The sequence below is a fragment of the Gorilla gorilla genome, chromosome 12, assembly GCF_029281585.2.
Source record: "Gorilla gorilla gorilla isolate KB3781 chromosome 12, NHGRI_mGorGor1-v2.1_pri, whole genome shotgun sequence".
In the NCBI taxonomy this organism is placed as follows: Eukaryota; Metazoa; Chordata; class Mammalia; order Primates; family Hominidae; genus Gorilla; species Gorilla gorilla.
This window is the reverse complement of record NC_073236.2, coordinates 97,025,547-97,050,361: the sequence shown is the minus strand read 5'-3', so window position 1 is coordinate 97,050,361 and position 24,815 is coordinate 97,025,547. Positions and strand designations below refer to the sequence as shown.

The following is a 24,815-nucleotide window of genomic DNA, read 5'->3' as shown; positions in this document are numbered from 1 at the left end:
ATTAGGAGTTCAAGACCAGCCTGACCAACATGGTGAAACCCCATCTCTACTAAAAACACAAAAATTAGCCCAGCATGGTGGTGTGCACCTGTAATCCCAGCTACTCAAGAGGCTGAGGCAGGAGAATTGCTTGAACCCAGGAGGTGGAGGTTGCAGTGAGCTGAGAGCACGCTATTGCACTTCAGCCTGGGTGACAGAGTGAGCCTCCGTCTCAAAATAATACTACTACTAATAATTACATGTTATTTTATGTAAATCCCATTTAGAAATTGGGAACCAGAACTAGAAACCATTTTCTCAAACCCAGAAGGAAATTATGCGGGAATCTGGTGGCTATTTTGTACTGTTTTCCACTTGTACCTTTATTTCTGTGGTGCATGTAGTCTGGCTAGAGAAATCCATTTCATTGGTTATCTCCATGTTTCTTTCTCTCCTCAGATGCAGACAGACATGCTGAACTATCTGGAAGTCCACTGAAAAGCAAAAGCACTAGGAAGCCTTTGGCATGTATCATTGGGTATTTAGGTGGGTATTTTCTAATAGAGGAAAAACTCAAAGAGCAATTTCTGAATAGTATAGATATTTGGCAATTCTAAATGGACATACCTAAACTAATTCAGGCCCTTCAAATAGCTGAAATTGGATACCTTTATATAGTCAGTTTATTTTGTTTCAGAAACTTTTATTACCAGCACACACAACACACACACATACACACACAGAATTATGATATATGTCTACTTTTTCCAAAAAGCCATCGAATAAAAATGTAATGTATATTCATGGAAATAAATACAGATTAAGCAAAAAAGAAAATGAAAAGCATTCAGTTAGTACTTAGGATGAATAGTCTTAATATTCTTCTTCAGATCCCTCCCCTGTTTCTAACTCACCTCACCTCTTTTTAAATAGAAGATTTATTTACTTATTAAAATGAAATCAAACTGGTTTATAACTTATCTTAAAATAATTATAGGTTTTAATTTCTTATTTTATTTGTTTTTTGTAGAGGCAGGGTCTCGTTATGTTGCCCAGGCTGGTCTCAAACTCCTGGCCTCAAGCGATCTTCCTGCCTTGACTTCCCAAAGTGCTGGGATTACAGATGTGAGCCACTGCTTCAAGCCTTAAATATTTATAGTTTTGGTGTGCTTAAGGTGACTTTGAAGGGGAGGCATTTGTATTGCTTTCTGGTTTTTATCATGCCATCTGACTTGGAAATCTCCAAAGATGATAGCTCCATTTTTATGTTGAAATATCACAATTAAGAATAGTATAAAAAATTACTGTGCAATAATCTCTTTGTTTAAACAAAGTTTTAAGAGAAATAACTTACAAAATAATGGTTTTTCACATACCTAGAAGCAAGAATGGCATGTTTTTGTGCTTCTCATAGTTCTTTTTCAGTAAAGTGAAATATGTACTCAGAGTTGCTTTGACAGAAAGATTTATAATTATGAAATGTTCAGACTGCAGACATCAACTCTTTTAAAAATCAAAGTGTAGTCTTGAATTTGGTATATTATCTAGTCCTTACCCAAAAGAATGTTCCAGGAGTCAGAGGCTCAAAGCTTCTTCTTTGATGTTACTCTACTACCTTATTCCTTGCTTTATTTATTTATTTGTTTATTTATTTTATTTATTTATTTTTTTGAGACGGAATCTCACTCTTCTGTCCACGCTGCAGTGCAGTGGTGCAATCTTGGCTCACTGCAAGCTCCGCCTCCCGGGTTCACGCCATTCTCCTGCCTCAGCCTCCTGAGTAGCTGGGACTACAGGCACCCGCCACCACGTCCAGCTAATTTTTGTATTTTTAGTAGAGACGGGGTTTCAGCTTGTTAGCCAGGAGGGTCTCAATCTCCTGACCTCATGATCCGCCCACCTCGGCCTCCCAGAGTGTTGGGATTACAGGTGTGAGCCACTGCGTCCGGCCATTTCTTGCTTTATTTCTCAGGGGTTAAAGAGTTGTTTTGATATCCCCTGAAAATGTCACATGGTTATTGTACGCATGACCTAGGTAATGGTGGTAATGTCCTTGAAGAGTGCCGTCTGTATTCCCTTGCAGAACTGACTCCTAGATGCCCCTTCCTACCTTGCATGGGAAAGTTTCTGATCACAAAAAATAGAATAGGCCGGGCATGGTGGCTCATGCCTGTAATCCCAGTACTTTGAGAGGCAGGCGGATTGCTTGAGTCCAGGAGTTTGAGCCTGGGCAACATAGCAAAACCCTGTCTCTACCAAAAATACAAATATTAGGCAGGTGTGGTGGTGCGTGCCTGTGGTCCCAACTACTCAGGAGACTGAGGTGGGAAGATTGATCGCTTGAGCCCAGGAGGCAGAGGTTGCAGTGAGCCAAGATTGTGCCACCACACTCCAGTCCAAGTAACCAATTAAGACCCTGTCTCAAAAAAAAAAAAAAAAAAAAAAGAAAAGAAAAAAAGAATATAACTTTATTAGCCTTTCCAAGAATAATTGTGTGCTCCTACTGTGGGCAAATTGGTCTCTATATCTACCAGATAGGCCCACACTGTGCTGTTCTTACCAGCTGAACCACATCCCTACACAATATATTTATGAGTATTTATATGATGAAAACACTGTACTAAGTGATTTGGGGAACACCAAGATGGGTAAGACGTTGCCCTCAAAATTCTTAGTGTAGTGGGGAAAGCAAGCAGGTAAGAACAATAAAACAAAGGATTAGATCCTATAAAAGAATTACAGGTAATATGCATTGGGCACTTGGAGGAAGGACTGTTCTTTTCCTTTTTCTTTCTTTTTTTTTTGAGATAGAGTCTCACTCTGTCACCCAGGCTGGAATACAATGTCTCCATCTTGGCTCACTGCAACCTCCACCTCCCGGGCTCAGGTGATCCTCCCACTTAAGACTCCTGAATGGCTGGGAGTACAGGTGTGCACCACCACACTTGGCTAATTTTTAAAAGTTTTTGTAGAGACAGGGTTTCACCATGTTGCTCAGGCTGGTCTCGAACTCCTGGACTCATGCAGTCTGCCCACCTTGGCCTCCCAAAGTACTGGGATTACGGGTGTGAGCCACTGCACCTGGCCAATGAGGGAATTTTTTCTAATGAGCGTTAGGGCAGCCTACCTGAAGAAAGTAATAGTTAATTTCAGCCTTAAAAGATATTTAGGATTCGAATAGGTAGAAAAATAGGAAAAGCGTATTCTCTTCCCTCATAAGGCCAAGACAACCAGATGAACAAAGGCTTCAGTGAGTCCAAGGACTTGAAAGCAGCTTGTTTGGTCTGGATGGAACATAGACTGTGGAGGTTAAATGAAATGCAAGGCTGGCAAACTTGTCATGTCATGTTGGAGAAAAAAAAAATCACTTTTTTGGGTGGTAGTATTTAAGCCATTTCTAAATTTTGGCAAGTGTGGGACTTTGACCAGAGCTGTAGTAATTCTAACAATTCCAATGGCTTTTCCTAAATTCCAGTAAATAAGGGTGATATCTCAGCCCTTACCTTCAGTGAAAGGGTGAGAAGGCAGGGTGGCTTGTGTGTAGTTGGCCAGCTGCATGATGACTCTGAGAATCGGTGAGCTGCTAAGCTTTAGAAAAAGGCTGCCCAGCTTTAGTAGTAAACTGAAGTTCTTAAATCCAGTTCCTACAGTATTACAGTGTCTGTCCATCTACAATAAGAGCACGTAGTTCTGGGCTGTATGGCTAACAACAATATACCTTTGTTAAACATGCATATACCACAGGCACATTATGGTTTTGTGATATATCCTTGGATAAAGCATTTCATCTACCTCTTGACTATTGTATTTGGACTTTGGTTTCAGGTTTTATCTATATCAAAATGTTCTAGGCTGCGAGTAATTGATCCTCGTCCCATACTCTGTCTGGTTGCAGAGCCACAGGAGGAATCCTGTTTTTCAGAAAGCTCGCATGCCTGACATAGTGCCTGGTTTGACACAGCACAGAAGTGTTTTACCCCCCTCACCCCAAGGCTACCTCTCCAGATAGCCTTTTGATGTCTAATATCTTGAGGAGTCAGATGCCTTATTCCCTTAGTAAATCACATGTTGTATGTGACCTTCTGAAGTGGCTTTTTGTTTTGTTTTTGCTTGTATTCACAACCCGAGGCTCAGAGCTCCAGCCAGAAGGGGAAAAACCAGCTTACTTGATAAGCAAAGCCATGGCAACAACACTTGAAGCTGACTCATTATGCAAGTCCTTGGCTGGCTCAGGAGGAACTGACTCTCAGCTCATTAAGAAATAAGATGTGTGCCTATTAGCCAATGTAAATGCACATAGATTTTTAATATCATGTTCTGAATTGAGAAACCTTTTTTCCCCCATCAGAGATCCATCCTGCAAAGAAACCTAATGTAATTCGATCTACACCAAGCCTGCAAACCCCAACTACCAAGCGGATGCTAACAACTCCAAATCACACATCTCTGAGCATTCTGGGGAAAAGAAACTACAGTCATCACAATGGTCTGGATGGTATGTAAGCCCAGGAATTCTGGAGGCTGTTCTGATAGAGTGCCTTCACACTCAGGCATGTGTCTGCCACATCCAAAAATATATTATAAGCATGTTCTTGTATTCCATGATTGAAGTATGTGGTTGAGGAATAAGGGGGAATACGGCCCTATGCCACATTTTGCCAAGGGATAGTTCTCCATCCCATCAGGAGGTACTTATTTGCCCCCATCTCCTGTTAGGAGGCGTTTTTGGAGATGAAATCTGTATTTAGCAGATTGCTTCTGCTGGGTAATAATGTTCTTGCTGTGATGCGCGCTCACTGTTCATTTAAGTTTTCTTGAGCAGAAGGGATTATTTTGCCTTATGTCTAGGACATCAGTGTTCTCTGGGGGTTCTTCAGTGTTCCATGGGTCATTCTAAATTTGGCATTTGTCCCTTCTTTTACCTTATAAATGTTTTTAATTGCTCAAGAGTGCTACATGTCATGAAAGGAATTGCCTGGGTGATGTCCTAAATACAGAAATAATAATTTGCTTGAAATGGAAAAATAGAAATATCACCTCTTATCCAAAGTACTTCTCTTGGGCTTGGCCATATAATGACTCTCCAGGTGGAATTGAATTATCTTCTCATTTAGACTATAAACACAACCATAATAAATCATCCAGGCAGTATATGTTCTTCATTTCAATAGTTCTGGACTTTGAAACTGTCTTTATTGTTTAAATGTTGGCATTTATTTATGAATAAAACTCTCTCCAGGCTTTTCATGCCTTCTGGAACTCTAAATTCCTTACGTGACAGTAAATTATTTATAATGAGGCCCCAGAGCAAGGATGTGGAGTAGACCTTCTAATAATAATTTCCTATGGTTGTTTTCCTCCATTATGACTTTTGATGTTCATAATAATGTCAAAAATGTGTAAAACAGTGAGGGTGAGGAATTGAGTTTTCATTTATAGGTTATCAATGTGTTAAGATATGGTTTTCAAGAATTTAGCTACCCAGAAGTCTTACAGAAACACTTCCTTGCTAATGAGAACATTGGCCATCCTTGACACAATATACCTGATGTCTAGACAGCAGAAGGAGTGTGTCAAAATGTGAAGATTGGATGTATTTCTTTCAGCCTTTTCTTGCCCACAACCTTTGGATTCAGGCTTGAATGTAATCTAGAATGTCTCTTTTCCATTATACCACCTCCCTTGCCTTTCTAGGCATATAATATTGCTGTAGAAGGTATAAAGTAAGTCCTGAAACACACACACACACACACACACACACACACACACACACACACACACACACACACACACGTATATATTCTTTTCGGTAAAAAGACTGTCATTGTGGGCCAGGTCCAGTGGCTTATGCTTGTAATCCCAACACTTTGGGAGGCTGAGGCAGGAGGATCACTTGAGCGCAGGAATTCGAGACCAGCCTGGGCAACATAGAGAGACCCTGTCTCTTCAAAAAGTTTAAAAATTATCTAGTGGCGCATGTCTGTAGTCCCAGCTACTCAGGAGGCTGAGGTGGGAGGATCGATTGAGCCCAGGAGGTCGAGGCTGCAGTGAGCTCTGATCATGCCACTGCACTCCAGCGAGGATGACAGAGACCCCATCACACACACACACACACACACACACACACACACACGACTGTCACTGTGACCGATGTTAGCATAGCAGCTTTCTGGTATCTTCTTTCACTCACACCCTGTGGTCATTCTGGATCCCAGTCCTGGCCTGCAATACCTCTTCTGTTGCTCTTTCCTCAGTATCACAGGTACCTGTTTTTCTGGAATTTATTTAAAATGTCACCTTGTAGTGTTCCCTCTCTAGGGCTGGTTTGTTTCATTTCCCTCGGAATGAATGCTGCCACACGGTCATTGCTTCTCTGCTCTGAACAGAAGGAATGGACGGGGCACACAATGAATCCTTGGTTTTTTGTAGACAGAGACCTTCAGCCTTTTTGGGGGAAAGACCCATCTTATTTTCTGAAGAGACTTAGCTGCTGAAACACTTCCTTTTTTAAGACCCATTTGTGTTTGCTCTGCTGTCATGGGATGGAGAGGAAGGCTGATGACATGTGCCCGGCACTTGTGCTAACTCCTTTCCTGAGTTCTCTCATTTAATTCACATGACAGGAAGTTCTGGGAGGTCAGGGAATTTGTTTTGCATATCATTGTATCTCTGTGCTTAGCACAGTACTTGGCACGTAGTAGGTACTCAATATATATTAGTTGTATAAATGGAGGTGATTGAGAAAAATGAGACCTAGAGAAGTGAATTAAATTTTCCAAAGTTACCAGGCACTACAGAGATGAATTGAGATTCCCACTCAGATGTGACTGATTTTAGAATCTTCTCGTTTAACCACTGTTATGAATGAAATCGTGGCTGTCAAATGCACTGTATTAGGTTCTATCAGCAAAGTAGAAACTATATAAGTTATTTCAACAGCTAATTTCATAAAAGAAATCAATATGATGGATATTGGAGGACAGAATAAATCAACAGAGAACATGGGGCAGGGACACAGGAAACAGCCACCATTCTCAGGGTTGGGAGAGCACAAGGAAGAAGCTGGGCTTATCACAACCCAGAAGCTCAAGGAGGGCCTCAGAGCCAGAACCCAACCCAGAGGAGAGGGCACTGCCCTGCCAGTGCAGGCACCTCTCAGGAGGTGTGATGAGGCTGGTTCTGGTACAAGCTGCTGCACCTACCTGGGGGGACACTGACAGGAACAGGACTGAGCACTTCCTACCTCCCTGCTCCAGCACTGCAGGATCCTTCTAGCGCCCTGCTGGTGTGACACAGAGCCAGACAGCAAAGGGGAAGTGTGCTTGTAGAGTCCCACCCAGCCCCAGCATCATGGAGCTGAGAAACAAGAGTGTAACGGAGGCACACATGTTAGAAAGTGCCCACATTCTTGTGTTACGAATGGACCTTTTCATTGGGATAATGGGCCTGTTTCCTATTTCCACAGGGTATAGGATCCTGATTAACCAGTTTCCAAGATGAACTCAAAGTACTGGAAAAAATGTTCTGTTAATACTTTTCATGAGATAGTTATTACCATCATATACTGAAATAGATAGATACAAACTCATGGGAAAGCCTTGTTCTGTGTGATCCAATAATAAAATCAATTAGCACTGCTACTTAATTATCAGCATGTCAGACAGATGAGCATACCAAACAGAGTGTTGATGGGCAGAAGAAATTGAATTGGAAACAACACCCGGGGCTGCTGAGATGTTTAGGCCTCTTAGCTTTAGGGCAGCCTGCCCCCTTCAGTGGCTTGCCTCCTCCACTCACCCTCTACCTTTGCATTGCAGGTTTTTTTTTTTTAAATTTTATTATTATTATACTTCAAGTTTTGGGTACATGTGCACAATGTGCAGGTTAGTTACATATGTATACATGTGCCATGCTGGTGTGCTGCACCCATTAACTCGTCATTTAGCATTAGGTATATCTCCTAATGCTATCCCTCCCCCCTCCCCCCACCCCACAACAGTCCCCAGAGTGTGATGTTCCCCTTCCTGTGTCCATGTGTTCTCATTGTTCAATTCCCACCTATGAGTGAGAACATGCGGTGTTTGGTTTTTTGTCCTTGCATTGCAGGTTCTTGATGATGGGAAAGGAGTCTGTGAATTTGGGCTAGCAGAAAGGATTTTGCTTGGCATTAGAAAAAAAAGATGGACAGCTTCTTATTTCCTCCCTGAAAATCACTGTCTTTCCTGGCCCTGATGAAGGCCTTTTAAAGAAAGGCCTTGGTATGGACTGGGTGCAGATAGTCAGAACTCTGTATGCTCTATTAAGGAAACTCCAGGGCCACACACAGGCCCTGTGACCAATCTAATAGAATCTAAACTCCAAAGGTGAAGATGAAAGATGTATACATAGGGGGAGTGGTGGCTTGCACTGGTAATCCCAGCAACACTGGAGGCCAAAGCGGGAGGCTCACTTGAGCCCAGAATTTGAGACCAGCCTAGGCAACATAGTGAGACCCCAACTCTAAAAAAATTTTTGTTTTAAATTAGCTGGATGTAGTGGCATGCACCTACAGTTCTAGCTACTTGGCGGGGGCTGAGGCAGAAGGATTGCTTGAGCCCAGGAGGTTGAGACTGCAGTGAACTATGATTGTATCACTGTACTCTAGCCTGGGTTACAGAGTGAGATCCTGTCTCTTTAAAAAAAAAAAGAAAGAAAGAAATCTGCATACGCAAGAAGCCTCAGTACTCAGTGCAAGGAGTCAGTAATGATAAAAAGAATAAAGGTTCAGAATTAGAGATCTGCACAGTGCCTTGCCAGTCTCCCTATACTTCATTCTTTCTCCCTAGGATGTTGGTCCAGCAGTGTGCCGTATGCTGTCATTGTGGTTTCCAGTCCCATCTCCTCCATTTCCTCCACTGTGGACATTTTTACTGCTAGCAAACCGGGTATCACCTACTGTGTTTGCCCTACTTGGTTAACTCCAAGTGGCTGTGAGTAGGTGAGGGCCTAGGCCAGCAGGGATAGAAGAGCCATTACTGGAAAACATTTCCATGTCAGAAAGCCCCGAAGAGAGGGCAGCAGGGGGAAATGGAACTTGTCTGTGCCATGGGGGGAAAAAGGGGTATCTGAGTGTTTGGAATCAGATAGGATTAATTGCTTACTCCTCTGATTGCTTCTTGTGTGACCTTGGGTGAATCACATGGTTTTTTTGGATGAGTTTTCTCCTCTATAAATCTGTAGAATACAGATGACATTTGCCTTACAGAATTGATCTTATGATTGAAAATTTTCATGTACTTTATTTTTAATTTTTAATTTTTTGTGGATACATAGTAGATGTATGTATTTATGGGATACATGAGATGTTTTGATACAGGCATATAATGCTTAACAATCACATGAGGGTAAATGGGTTATCCATTACCTAAAGCATTTATTCTTTCTTTGGTTACAGACAGTGCAATTTTACTCTTTTAGTTATTTTAACATGTACGATAAATTATTGTTGCCGTAGTCACCCTGTTAGCTATCAAATACTAGATCTTATTCATTCTATCTAACTATATTTTTGTACCCATTAATCATACCTCCCACCACTATCCTTCCTACCTTCTGATAACCACCATTCTACTCTCTATCTCCATGAGTTCAATTTTTTTAAATTTTTAGTACAAGTAAGTGAGAATGTGCAGTTTGTCTTTCTGTTCATGGCTTATTTCACTTAACATAATGTCCTCCAGCTTTATCCATGTTGTTGCAAATGACAGGATTTCATTCTTTTTTGTCTGAATAGTACTCCGTTGTGTATATGTACCACATTTTCTTTATCAGTTTGTCTGTTGATGGACACTTAGGTTGCTTCCAAATCTTGGCTACTGTGAATAGTACTGCAGTAAACATGGGAGTGCAGATATCTCTTCAATACTCTGATTTCTTTTCTTTTGGGTATATAACAGCAGGATTGCTGGATCATATGGTAGTTCTATTTTTAGTTTTTTGAGGATCCTCCAAACTGTTCTCATAGTGGTTGTACTAATTTACATTCCCACCAACAGTGTATAGGGTTCCCACCAACAGTGTATGAGGGTTCCCTTTTCTCCATATCTTTGCCAGCATTCCTTATTGCCTGCCTTTTGGATAAGAGCTATTTTAACTGGGGCTAAATGATACCTCATTGTAGTTTTGATTTGCATTTCTCTGATGATCATTGATGTTGAACACCTTTCCATATGCCTGTTTGCCATTTGTATGTCTTCTTTTGAGAAATGTCTTTTCACATCTTTTGCCCATTTTTAATCAGATTATTAGATTGTTTTCCTATTGAGTTGTTTGAGCTCCTTATATATTCTAGCTATTAATCCCTTGTCAGATGGATAGCAGATATTTTCTCCTATTCTGTGCATTGTCTCTTCACTTTGTTGACTGTTTCTTTTGCTGTGCAAAAGCTTTTTAACTTGATATGATCTAATTTGTCTATTTTTGCTTTGGTTGCCTGTGCCTGTGGATATTACTCAAGAAATATTTGCCCAGAACAATGTCCTAGAAAGTTTCCCCAGTGTTTTCTTTTATTAGTTTCACAGTTTGAGGTTTTTTTTTTTTTTTTTTTTTTTTTTTTGACAGAGTCATGCTCTGTCGCTCAGGCTGGAGTGCAGTGGCGCAATCTCGGCTCACTACAAGCTCTACCTTCCGGGGGGTTCATGCAATTCTCCTGCCTCAGCCTACCCAGTAGCTGGGACTACAGGCACCCACCACCACGCCCGGCTAATTTTTTTTTTTTTTTTTAGTAGAGATGGGGTTTCACCATGTTAGCCAGGATGATCTCGATCCCCTGACCTTGTGATCCACCTGCCTCAGTCTCCCAAAGTGCTGGGATTATAGGCGTGAGCCACTGCGCCCAGCCCACAGTTTGAGGTCTTAGATTGAAGTATTTAATTTATTTTGATTTGATTTTTGTATATGGCAAGAAAGAGGGGTCTAGTTTTATTATTCTGCATATGGCTATCCAGTTTTCCCAGTGCCATTTATTGAAGAGACTATATTTTCTCCAATGTATGTTCTTGGCACCATTGTTTTAAATGAGTTTAAAATGAGTTTATACTGTAGATGTATAGATTTGTTTCTGGGTTCTCCATTCTGTTCCATTGGTCTGTGTGTCTGTTTCTATGCCAGTACCATGCTGTTTTGCTTACCATAGCTCTGTAGTATAATTTGAAGTCAGATGAAGTGATTTTTCCAGTTTTGCTCCTTTTGTTCAGGATAGCTTTGGCTATACTGGGTCTTTTGTGATTCCATATAAATTTTAGGACTATTATTTCTATCTCTGCGAAGAACATCGTTGGTATTTTGATAGGCATTGCATTGAATCCATAGATTGCTTTGAGTTAGTATGGACATTTTAACAATATCGATTCTTCCAATCCATGAATATGGGATATCTTTGCATTTTTTGGTGTCCTCTTCAATATCTTGCATCAGTGGTTTATAGTTTTCATTGTAGAGATCTTTCACTTCTTTTTCAGATTGTTTACCATTGTCATATAGAAGTACTACTGATTTTTGTATGTTGATTTGTATCCTGCAACTTTACTCAATTTGTTTGTCAGTTCTAATAGCTTTCTTGTGGAGTCTTTAGGTTTTTCCAAATATAAGATCATATCATCTGCAAACAAGGATAATTTGACTCCTTATTTTCCAATTCGATGACTTTTTTTTTCTTGTTTTATTGCTGTAGCTAGGACTTCCAGTACTATGTTAAATAACAGTGGTGAAACTGGGCATCCTTGTCTTGTTTTAAATCTTAGAGGAAAGGCTTTCAGTTTTTCCCTGTTCAGTATGATACTAGCTATGGATCTGTTATATTTGGCTTTTATTGTGTTGAAGTATGTTCCTTGTATTCCTGGTTTTTTAAGGATTTTTATCATGAGGGGATGTTGAATTTTATCAAATGCTTTTCAGCCTCAATTAAAATAATCATATGGCTTTTGTCTTTCAGTTGATGTGATATATTACACTGATTGATTGTGATTGACTTGCATGCTTGCATTCCTGGGATAAATCCCACTTGGTCATGAGATAATCTTGTTAAATGAATTGTTGAATTCAATTTGCTAGTATTTTGTTGAGGTTTTTTGCATCAGTGTTCATCAGGACATTGACTTGTAGCTTTTTCTGATATGTCTTTTTCTGGTTTTGCTATCAGAGTAATACTGGCCTTGCAGAATGAATTTGGAAATATTTCTTTCTCCTTTATTTTTTGGAGTAGTTTCAGTAGGATAGGTTTTAGTTCTTCTTTAAATGTTTTATAAAATTCAGCAGTGAAGCCATAGGGTCCTGGGCTTTTTTTCTTTGCTAGGAGACTTTTTATTATGGCCTTGATCTCATTACTTGTTATTGGTCTGTTTAGGTTTTGGATTTCTTGATGATTCAATCTTGGTAGGTTGTATGTGTCTAGGAATGTATCCATTTCTTCTAGCTTTTCCAGTTTGTTGGCATTTAATTGCTTATGATAGTCTCTAATGATCCTCTGAATTTCTGTGATATCAGTTGTAACGTCTCCTTTTTCATCTCTGATTTTATTTGTGTCTTCTCTCTTTTTCTCTTTAGTCTGGCTAAATAAAGGTTTATTGATTTTGTTTATAATTTCAAAACATCACCTTTTTGTTCCATTGACCTTTTGTATTGCTTCCTTCATTTTATTTCAACTTATTTCTGCTCTGATCTTTATTATTTCTTTTCTTTTACTATTTTGGATTTAGTTTGCTTTTGCTTTCCTAGTTCTTTAATATGCACTGGTTAGGTTATATGAAGTATTTCTAATTTTTTGATGTAGGCTTGTATTAGTTTGTTTTCACACTGCTGATAAAGACATATCTGAGACTGGGAAGAAAAAGAGGTTTAATTGGACTTACAGTTCCATATGCCTGGGGAAGTCTCAGAATCTGGTGGGAGGCCAAAGGCACTTTTTACATGGTGGCAGCAAGAGAAAATGAGGAAGAAGCAAAAGCAGAAACTTCTAATAAACCCACCAGATCTCGTGAGACTTATTCACTATGATGAGAATAGCTCGGGAAAGACTGACCCCCATGATTGAATTACTTCCCCCTTCCACAACACATGGGAATTCTGGGAGATACAATTCAAGTTGAGATTTGGGTGGGGACACAGCCAAACCATATCATTCCACCCCTGGCCCCTCCAAATCTCATATCCTCACATTTCAAAACCAATCATGCCTTCCCAACAGTCCCCCAAAGTCTTAACTCATTTTAGCATTAACCCAAAAGTCCACAGTCCAAAGTCTCATTTGAGTCAAGGCAAGTCCCTTCTCCCTATGAGTCTGTAAAATCAAAAGCAAGCTAATTACTTCCTAGATACAATGGGGGTACAGGTATTGGGTAAATACAGCCATTCCAAATGGGAGAAATTGGCCAAAACAAAGGGGTTATAGAGCCCATTCAAGTCTGAAATCCAGTGGGGCAGTCAAATTTTAAAGCTCCAAAATGATCTCCTTTGACTCCGGGTCTCATATCCAGGTCATGCTGATAAAATGACCTGGTACACAGTGTAAACTGTTGGTGGATCTGCCATTCTGGGGTGTGGAGGACGGTGGCCCTCTTCTCACGGCTGCACTAGGCAGTGCCCCGGTAGGGACTCTGTGTGGGGACTCTGGCCCCACATTTCACTTCCACACTTCCCTAGCAGAGGTTCTCCATGAGGGCCCTGCCCCTGCAGCAAACTTTTGCCTGGGCATCCAGGCATTTCCATACATCTTCTGAAATCTAGATGGAGGCCCCCAAAGCTCAATTCTTGACTTCTGTGCACCCACAGGCTCAACACCATGTGGAAGCTGCCAAGGCTTGGGGTTTCCACACTCTGAAGCCATGGCCTAAGTTCTACATTTGCCCCTTTCAGCCACAGCTGGAGCAGCTGGGACACAGGGTACCAAGTCCCTAGGCTGCACACAGCACAGGGACCCTGGGCCTGGCCTATGAAACCACTTTTTCTTCCTGAGCCTCCAGGCCTGTTATGGAAGGGACTGCTGTGAAGACCTCTGACATGGCCTAGAGACATTTTCCCCATGGTCTTGGGGATTAACATTAGGCTTCTTGCTACTTATGCAAATTTCTACAGCCAGCATTAATTTCTCCCCAGAAAATGGGTTTTTCTTTTCTATCGCATAGTCAGGCTGCAAATATTCTGAACTTTTATGCTGTTTCCCTTTTAAAACTGAATGCAGTTCCCAAGTCACCTCTTGAATGCTTTGCTGCTTAGAAATTTTTTCTGCCAGATACACTAAATCATCTCTCTCAAGTTCAAAGTTCCACAAATCTCTAGGGCAGGGGCAAAATGCCACTAGTCTCTTTGCTGAAACATAACAAGAGTCACCTTTGCTCCAGTTCCCGAGTTCCTCATCCCCACCTGAGACCACCTCAGCCTGGACCTTTTTGTCCATATCACTATCAGCATTTTGGGCAAAGCCATTCAGCAAGTCTCTAGGAAGTTCCAAACTTTCCCACATTTTCCTGTCTTCTTCTGAGCTCTCCAAACTGTTCCAACCTGTGCCTGTCATCCAGTTACAAAGTCGCTTCCACATTTTCGGGTATCTTTTCAGCAACACCCCACTCTGCTTGTACCAATGTACTGTATTAGTCTGTTTTCACACTGCTGATAAAGACATACCTGAGAATGGGAAGAAAAAGAGGTTTAATTGGACTTACAGTTCCATATGGCTGGGGAGGCCTCAGAATCATGGCAGGAGGTGAAAGGCACATCTTACATGGTGACAGCAAGAGAAAATGAAGAAACAAATGCAGAAACCCCTGATAAACTCATCAGATCTTGTGAGGCTTATTCACTATCACGAGAATAGCACAGGAAAGACTGGCCGCCATGATTCAATTACCTCCCTCTGGGTCCCTCCCACAACATGTGGGAATTCTGGGAGGTACAATTCAAGTTGAGATTTGGGTGGCGACACAGCCAAACCATATCAAGGCTCTTTTTGCTATAAACTTTCCTCTTAGTTTGCTTTTGCTATATCCCATAGGTTTTGGTATGTTGTATTTCCCTTATCATTTGTTTCAATAAATTTTTAAATTTCCTTCTTAATGTTTTCATCGACCCACTGGTCATTCAGGAGCATATTGTGTTTTTGCTTGTTTGTTTTTGTTATTGTTGTTGTTTTGTAGAGACAGGGTCTCACTATGTTGCCCAGGCTGCTCTTGAACTCCTGGACTGAAGCAATCCTCCTGACTCAGGTTTCCCAAAGTGCTGGGATTACAGGTATGAGCCACCGCACCTGGCCCAGGAGCATATTGTTTAATTTCCATGTGTTTGTATAGTTTCCAAAATTCCTGTTGTTATTGATTTCTACTTTTATTTTATTGTGGTCAGAGAAGATACTTGATATAATTTTATTTTATATAAATTTTTAAAGACTGTTTTTGTGGCCTAACATATGGTCTGTCCTATGATCCACGTGCTAAGGAGAAGAATGTGTATTCTTTAGCCTTTGGATGAAATGTTCTGTAAATATTTATTGGGTTTGTTTGGTCTACAGTGCAGATTAAGTCCTAGGTTTCTTTACTGACTTTCTGTCTGGACGATGTGTTCATTGCTGAAAGTGAGGTGTTGAAGTCTCTAGCTATTATTGTTTTGTAGTCTCTCTCTCTCTCTGTAGTGCAAATAATATTTGCTTTATATACCTGGGTTCTCCAGTGCTTGGTGCATATATATTTATAATTGTTACTCCCTCTTACTGAATTGAACCCTTTATCATTATAAAAATGACCTTCTTTGTCTCTTTTTATAGTTTTTGTCTTTAAATCTATTTTGTCTGATATAAGTATAGCTACTCCTGCTCTTTTTTGGTTTCCATTTGCATGGAATATTTTTTTTTCCATCCCTTTACTTTGTTTCTCTGTGTGTCTTTATAGGTAAAGAGTGTTTCTTGTAGGCAACAGATCATGGGGCCTTGTTTTTTTTTTTAATCCATTCAACCACTTTATGTCTTTTGGTTGGAGAGTTTGGTCCATTTACATTCAGTGTTATTGTTGATAAGTAATGACTTAATCCTGCCATTTTTAAAATTTGTTTTCTCGTTATTTTGTGGTCTTCTATTCCTTCTTCCTTCCTGTCTTCCTTTTAGTGAAGGTGATTTTCTCTGGTGTTATGTTTTAATTTCCTGCTTTTTATTTTTTGTGTATCTGTTGTATGTTTTTTGATTTCTGGTTACCATAAGGCTTGCAAAAAATATCTTATAACCTGTTATTTTAAACTGATGCCAAGTTGACACTGATTGCATAAACAAACAAACAAATAGGCAAAGAGAAAACTAATGGAAACTCTCTACACTTTAACTTCATCCCCTGCTTTTTAACTTTTTGTTGTTTCTATTTATATCTTATACTGCCTATCTCTTGAAAAGTTGTTGTAGTTATTATTTTTGATAGCTTCTTATTTTAGTCTTTCTAGTCAAGACATGAGTAGTTTACTGACAATTACACTGTTATAATATTCTGTGTTTTTCTGTGTGCTTACTATTACCAGTAAGTTTTGTACCTTCAGATCATTTCTTATTGCTCATTAATGTCTTTTTCTTTCAGATTGAAGAACTCCCTTTAGCATTTCTTGTAGGACAGGTCTAGTGTTGATGAAATTTTTTAGCTTTTGTTTGTCTGGGAAAATCTTTATTACTCCTTCATGCTTGAAGGATATTTTTGCTGGATATACTATTCTAAGATAAAAGTTTTTTTCCTTTAGCACTTTAAATATATCGTGACACTCTATTCTGGCCTGTAAGGTTTCCACTAAGAAGTCTGCTCCAGACATATTGGATCTCCTTTGTATGATACTTGTTCCTTTTCTCTTGCTACTTTTAGGATCTTTTTAAAATCCTTGACTTTTGGGAGTTTGATTATTAAATGTCTTGAGGTAGTCTTCTTTGGGTTAAATGTGCTTGATATCCTATAACCTTCTTGTACTTAAATATTGATATCTTTCTCTAGGTTTGAGAAGTTTTCTGTTATCCCTTTGAATAATCTTTCTACAATCTGTCCCTCTACTTCCTCTTTAAGAACAATAACTTTTAGATTTGCCCCTTTGAAGCTATTTTCTAGATCTTTTAAGTGTGCTTCATTGCTTTTTATTCTTTATTCTCTTGTCTCCTCTGACTGTGTATTTCAAATAGCCTGTCTTCAAGCTGACTAATTCTTTCTTCTGCTTGATCAATTCATTAAGAGACTCTGATGTATTTTTCAGTATGTCAATTGCATTTTTCGCTCCAGAATTTCTGCTTGATTCTTTTAAATTATTTCAGCATCTTTCTTAATTTTATTCTGTTATTGAATTCTGTTGTGCTTCCTCAAAACACTTATTTTGAATTCTCTGTCTGAAAGGACACATATCTCTGTCTCTCTGGGATTGGTCACTGGTGTCTTATTTAGCTTGTTTGGTGAGGTCATGTTTTCATGGATGGTCTTGAAGTTTGTGGATATTCTTCAGTGTCTGGGCATTGAAGAGTTAGGTATTTGTTGTAGTCTTTACAGTTTGGGCTTGTTTGTCCGCATCCTTCTTGGGAAGGCTTTCCAACTATTAGAAGGGATTTGGGTGTTGTGATCTAAGTCTTTGGTCACTGCAGCCATACCTGCATTAGGGGGCACCTCCAGCCCAGTAATGCTGTGTCTCTTGCCTTGGTTGTCTTGGGTAAGATCTGGGAGAATTCCCTGGATTACTAGGTGGAGACTCTTGTTCTCTTCTTTTACTTTCACTCAAACAAATGGACACTCTGTCTCTGTGCTGAGCTGCCTGGAGCTGGAGAAGGGATGATGACACAAGCACCCCTGTGGCGACTACCACTGGGACAGCTCTGTGTCAGACCTGAAGCCAACACAGCACTGGGGCTCACCCAAGGCCTATGATGATCACTGCCTGGCTACCACCTGTGTTCACTCAAGGTCCAAGGACTCTCCAATCAGCAGGTGGCATATCCAGCCAGGCATCTTCCCTTCAGGGCAGTGAGTTCACTGTGGCCCCAAGTAGGTCCAGAGATGCCAACTGGGAGCCAGGGCCCGGAGTCAGGAACCTTAGGAATCTACCTGGTGTTCTACCCCAGAGTGGCCAATCTTGTACCCAAGTTGTAAGACAAAGTCTTCTTACTCTTCTCTCTCCTTTCCTCAGGCAGAAAGAGTCTCTCCTCATAGCCACCCAGCTGGGAATGTGCTGGGTCACATCTGAAGCCAGCATGTCTCTGAGTCTCATCCAAGGCACACAACAAGTACTGCCTGGATACCACTGCTGATTATTCAGGGCCCAAGGGCTTTTTAGTCAGCAGCTGGTGAATCCTGCCAGGACTGGATCCTTCCCTTCAAGGCAGTGGGTTTTCTTCCTGCTTGAAGTGTGTTTTCAAATGTCATCTGGGAGTTAGGGCCTGGAATGGGGGCCTCACAGCTGTGTCTGGTGCCCCATCCTACTGTAGCTGAGCCAGTATCAAAGTTGCAAGAGAAAGTCCTCTTTACTCTATCTTTTTTTCTCCTAAGCAGGAGGAAGGAGTCTCTGCAAGGGCTGCGAGCTGTGCTGCCTGAGGCTGGGGGAAGTGTGGTGTAAGCATTCCCTTAGCAGCCCTGGCTGGTATCTCACTAGGTGATATGCTCCCCAAGTCCATTGGCTCCAAGACCAGCATAGCACCAGGATTTGCCCAGGAATTGCAGTCCTTGTGGCCTAGACTGCCTTTCAAGTTTATTTAGGAACCCAGAGCACTTTAACCCACAGTGGAAGGGCTTGCCAGAACTCAGGTTCCAGCTGCTGGGATGAGCTATTCCCCTCTGGCTAAGGCTGGCCTAAATGCTCCTTCTGTGGGCACCGGCTGAGTTCTGCCTCGTATTGCTTTCCACTGTGTCAGGGCAGCACTGGGTTCCAATGCAAAGTTTCACAATCACTATGTTCTCCCTCCCTCTTCCCTTCCCTCTTCAGTGCCTGTTTTGTTAATATGATGTTAAAATCAGGTACTGTGATCACTTACCTGATTTTTGGTTCTTATGAAGGTGCTTTTTTGTGTAGCTAGTTCTTCAATTTGGTGTTCCTTCAGCAGGGACAATTGCTGAAGGCTTCTATTTGATCATCTTGCTCTGCCTCCCTCTTTTCATGTACTTTATATCACTTGGTTTTCCAAATACTTTATGAGGTGAATGTTGTAACCTACATTTTAGGAATGGAAAAAATAGAAGCTCAAGAAGGTTGAAGAATTTGCCCAAAGTCGCATTGCTAGAAAGTAGCAGAGATGGGATCTAAACTCCAAATCTAGTGTTTCTACCACCAAATGAATACAGGCCCAGATTTGTATATTGAATACAGCATTTACAGGCATACCTCAGAGATACTATTGAGTTCAGTTCAAGACCACTGCAATAAAGCTAATATCACAATAAAGCAAGTCACATGAGTTTTCTGGTTTCCCAGTGCATATAAAGTTATGTTGGCTGGGTGTGATGGCACATATCTGTAATCCCAACACTTTGGGAGGCCAAGGCAGGCAGATTGCTTGAGCCTAGGAGTTTGAGATCAGCATTGGCAACATGCTGAAACCTTGTCCCTACAAAAAACACAAAAATTAGCCAATCATGATAGCATGTGCCTGTAGTCCCAGCTACTCGGGAGGCTGAGGTGGGAGGGTGGATTGAGACTGGGAGGTTGGAGCTGCAGTGAGCCAAGATTGCGCCACTGGACAAGCCTGGGCAACAGAGTGTGTTGCAGGAAGTCAGGGACCCCAAACAGAGAGACCAGCTGAAACCATGGCAGAAGAACGTGGATTGTGAAGATTTTATGGGCATTTATTAGTTCCCCAAATTAATACTTTTGTAATTTCTTATGCCTGTCTTTACTGCAATCTCTAAACATAAATTGTAAAGATTTCATGGACACTTACCACTTCCCCAATCAATACCCTTGTGATTTCCTATGCCCGTCTTTACTTTAATCTCTTAATCCTGTCAGCCGAGGAGGATGTATGTTGCCTCAGGACTATGTGATAATTGCATTAACTGCACAAATTGTACAGCATGTGTGTTTGTGCAATATGAAATCTGAGCACCTTGAAAAAAGAACAGGATAACAGCAATTGTTCAGGGAATAAGAGAGATAACCTTAAACTCTGACTGCCGGTGAGCCGGGCAGAACAGAGCCATATTTCTCTTCTTTCAAAAGCAAATGGGAGAAATATCGCTGAATTCTTTTTCTCAGCATGGAACGTCCCTGAGAAAGAGAATGCGCATGTAGGGGTAGGTCTCTGAACTGGCCCCCTGGGGCGTACCTGTTTCTTATGGTTGAGACTGCAGGGATGAAATAAACTCCAGTCTCCCATAGTGCTCCAAGGCTTATTAGGAAGAGGAAATTCCTGCTTCATAAATTTTGGTCAGACCGGTTGATCTCAAAACCCTGTCTCCTGATAAGATGTTATCAATGACAATGGTGCCCAAAACTTCATTAGCAATTTTAATTTCGCCTGGGTCCTGTGGTCCTGTGATCTCGCCCTGCCTCCACTTGCCTTGTGATATTCTATTACCCTAAGTACTTGATGTCTGTCACCCACACCTATTCGCACACTCCCTCCCCTTTTGAAAATCCCTAATAAAAACTTGCTGGTTTTTGTGGCTTGTGGGACATCACAGATCCTACCAACGTGTGATGTCTCCCCCAGATGCCCAGCTTTAAAATTTCTCTCTTTTGTACACTGTCCCTTTATTTCTCAAGCCAGCTGACACTTAGGAAAATAGAAAAGAACCTACGTGATTATCGGGGCAGGTCCCCCAATAAGAGTGAGACCTTGTCTCAAAAACAAACAGACAATAATTATGTTTACGCTATACTATAGTCTATTAAGTGTGCGATAACATTATGTATAAAATAACAATGTATATACCTTAATTTTAAAAATACTTTATTGCTAAAAAAAAAAAAAGCTAATGATCATCTGAGCCTTCTGTGAGTCATAATCTTTTTGCTGCTGGAAGGTCTTGCCTCAATGTTGATGGCCACTGTTGATCAGGATGGTGGTTGCTGAAGCTTAGGGTAGCTGTGACAGTTTCTTAAAGTAAGACCGCATTGACATTTGCCACATCAATGGACTCTTCCTTTCATGAAAGATTTCTTTGTGGCATGTGACGCTCTTTGATAGTATTTTACCCACAGTAGAACTTCTTTCGAAATGAGAGTCAATCCTCTCAAACTCTGCTGCTGCTTTACCAACTAAGTTTATGTAATATTCTAAGTCCTTTATTTTCATCTCAACAATGTTCACAGCGTGTTCAGGAGTAGTTTCCATCTTAAGAAACAACTTTCATTGTTCATCCGTAAGAAGCAACTACTCATCTGTTCAAGTTTTATCATGAGATTGTAGCAATTTAGCCACATCTTCAGGTTCCACTTCTCATTCTAATTCTCCTGCTATGTCCACCATATCTGCAGTTACATCCTCCACTGAAGTCCTGAACCTTTCAAAGTTATCCATGAGGGTTGGAATCAATTTCTTCTGAACTCCTGTTAGTATTGATATTTTGGCCTCCTCCCATGAATTTCTGATGTTCTAATGGCATCTATAAAGGTGAGTCCTTTCTAGTAGGTTTTCAGTTGACTTTTCCCAGATCCATCAGAGGAATCATTATCTATGGCAGGCATAGCCTTACAAAATGTATTTCCTAAATAAGACTTGAAAGTTAAACTTACTCCTTGGCTGGGCGTGGTGGTTTACACCTGTAGTGCCAGCACTTTGGGAGGCCAAGACAGGTGGATTGCTTGAGTCCAGAAGTTCAAGACCAGCCGGGACAACATAGCAAAACCCTGTCTCTATAAAAAATACAAAAACTTGCCAGTCATAGTAGCACATGGCCTGTAGTCCCAGCTACTCAGGAGGCTGAGGTGGGAAGATCACTTGAGCCCAGGAGGTCGAGGCCCAGTGAGCCATGTAGCTGCACTCCAGCCTGGGTGACAAAGCAGGACCCTGTCTTGAATGAATGAATGAATGAATGAATGAATCCATTCATTCATCCGTTCATCCATCCTAGAATGGATGATAGAAGTTGTGCTAGCGCACATGAAAACAGCATTCATCTCCTTGTACATCTCCATCAGAGCTCTTGGGTGACCAAGTGCCTTGTTAATGAGCAGTCATATTTTGATTTTTTTTCCTAAGCAGTAGGTCTCAACAGCAAGCTTAAAATATTCAGTAAACCATGCTGTAAACAGAGGTGCTATCATTTAGGCTTTGTTGTTCTATTTATAAAGCATAGGCAGAATAGATTAAGCATAATTCTTAAGGGCTCTGTGACTTTTTGGAATAGTAAATGAGCACTGGCTTCAACTTAAAAAGTCACCAGCTGCATTAGCCTCTGACAAGAGTCAGCCTGTCCTTTGAAGCTTTGAAGGCATTGGCTTCTCCTCTCTAGCTATGAAAGTCCTAGATGGCATCTTCTTCTAGTATAAGGCTGTTTTGTCTACATTGAAAATCTGTTGTTTAGCGTAGCTGCCTTCATCAGTGATCTTAGCTAGATCTAGATAACTTGCTGCAGCTTCTACATCAGCGCTTGCTGCTTTACTTGCACTTTTATGTTTATGGTGATGGCTTTTTTCCTTAAACCCGATGAATCAACCTCTACTAGCTTCAAACTTTTCTTCTCCAGCTTCCTTACCTCTCTCAGTCTTCATAGAATTGAAGAGAGTTAGGGCCCTGCTCTGGATTAGGCTTTGGGTTAAGGGAATGTTGTTGCTGGTTTGATCTTCTATTCAGGCCACTTTCTCCTTATCAGCAGTAAGATTGTTTCACTTTCGTATCATTCATGTGTTCACTGGAGTAGCACTCTTAATTTCCTTCAAGAACTTTTCCAAGTTGCATTCACCACTTGGTTAACTGTTTGGTGCAAGAGGCCTGACTTGCAACCTCTCTTGGCTTTCAGTACGCCTTCCTCATGAAGGCTCATCATTTCTGGCTTTTGATTTAAAGTGAGAGATACCCTTCTTTTCGCTTCAACACTTAAAAGCCATTGTAAGGTTGTTAATTGGCCTAATTTTGATATTGTTGTGTCTCTGAGAATAGAGATGCTCAAGGAGAGGGGAAAAAGACAGGGAAAGGACAGTCACTAGAGCAGTCAGAGGACACAGAGCATTTTTTTTATTAATTTTTTTTTCAGAGCTCCACTCAAGAAAGAACACACACATTTATCGATTAAATTTCCCATCTTATATGGGCGTGGCTTGTGGCCCAAAACAATTACAATAGTAACATCAAAGATCACTAATTACAGATCAACATAACAGATATAATAAAGAAAAAGCTTGAAGTATTGTAAGAATTACCAAAATGTGACGCAGAGACATTAAGTGAGCACGTGCTGCTGGAAAAATGGTGTCGATAGACTTGTTTAATGCAGAGTTGCCAACAAAGCTTCAATTTTTAAAAAAGCACAGTATCTGTAAAGCTCAATAAAGCAAAGCTTAATAAAACTACATATTCCTGCACATAGGAGATGTTCATATTTTCTTTGTATAGGAAATGGGTATATGTTTGCGAATGCATAGAGCAATATAGTGGGGTATTTTTCTTTGCTCAGACCATAAAGCCATCACTTTATTTCTTTCTTTCTTTTTTTTTTTTTTTTTGAGAAGCAGACTCGCCCTGTTGCCCAGGCTGGAGTGCAGTGGCATGATCTCAGCTCACTGCAACCTCTGCCTCCTGTGTTCAAATGATTCTCCTGCCTTAGCTTCCAGAGTAGCTGGGATTACAGGCATCCGTCACCACACCCAGCTAATTTTTGTATTTTTAGTAGAGACAGCCTTTCACCATGTTGGCCAGGTGTGTCTCAAGTGCCTGACCTTAGGTGATCCGCCTGCCTCAGCCTCCCAAAGTGCTAGGTTTACAGGCGTGAGTCACTGAAGCCATCACTTTTTAATAAAACCCCTTGACCATCATTTTTTGCCTGTGTAAAGCTCATCTGCCGATATACCAAATATAAAAGTTGGGGTATAGGAACTATATTTTTCTGGAAGTTGGGGCATAGGAGCTATATTATTAGTGTTGGAGACAGAAGGGAAAAAAAGAAAGAAGAGAAAATTCACAGAATCACCTAAAGGTGAAATGTATTTAAATTGAATTATATCCTCTTCCCAGCATAGTCTCTGACTCATAGTAGGTATTTATCAAGTGTTAAGATTCTACCTCTGACTTAAAGAATAGCTTCTATTAAAGTTTTATTTGGAAAATTTCTAAGATATCAACCATTTTTATAGTCCTGAGAACTGTACATAAATAATATTTCAGTACCTTCCTTATAACTATATTTATTTCTTACCTAAAAATATGATTTTTAAAATATGACTTATGGATTTGCTTGAAGGTAGATGGTTATATTCCAATGGATGTTTGTACATTACAGGGCCCCTGTATCTATAAAGAGGAACTGCCCTTGGATTAAGTTATTTTGAGGAGCATTGAAGGCAGGAATTTAGGTTTATAGGAAGGACTCACTTAGCTCCCTGTGGGCTCCTCTATCAGAGACCGTACAGTAGAGGAGATAGAACATCCTGACCTTGAGACAGCAGAATCTTATTCAGAGTGAAGTCTGAATCAGAAAGAATCCTGGAGAGAAGAAAGGCAGATGGGCTGTACAGGCCTGTCATCCTGTCCTGACCCTTAAGAAGATGCCCTTGGTTCTTTCCACAGTGACAACTTCTTGAGCTTTGTTCAGTCTGCAGATCTTCCATTCCAATGAGCAGGGACAAGGCGATTGCCTGCTATCTCAGTCTTTATCAGAAGGGGGCCTTGAGAAAGACTTCTTGTGAAGTGATACAGACCATCGTTTGGAGGTGCTCTT

The 24,815-nt window shown here is 40.7% G+C and overlaps 1 protein-coding gene across 8 annotated transcripts in view; it reads left to right on the top strand.

Moving 5' to 3' along the window:
• The window catches only part of MTA3 (metastasis associated 1 family member 3), a 262,022-nt gene that overhangs the window by 223,628 nt on the left and 13,579 nt on the right, over window positions 1-24,815 (top strand). For all 8 annotated transcript variants that reach the window (XR_008676815.2, XR_008676814.2, XM_055377786.2 and 5 more), the window contains 2 exons: window positions 439-525; window positions 4,328-4,474. Coding sequence is in view for 6 of the 8 variants with exons in the window: in XM_055377786.2 (XP_055233761.1) it covers window positions 439-525; window positions 4,328-4,474 (234 nt within the window). In the remaining 2 variants the exon portion in view is untranslated. The remainder of the gene's footprint in view (window positions 1-438; window positions 526-4,327; window positions 4,475-24,815) is intronic.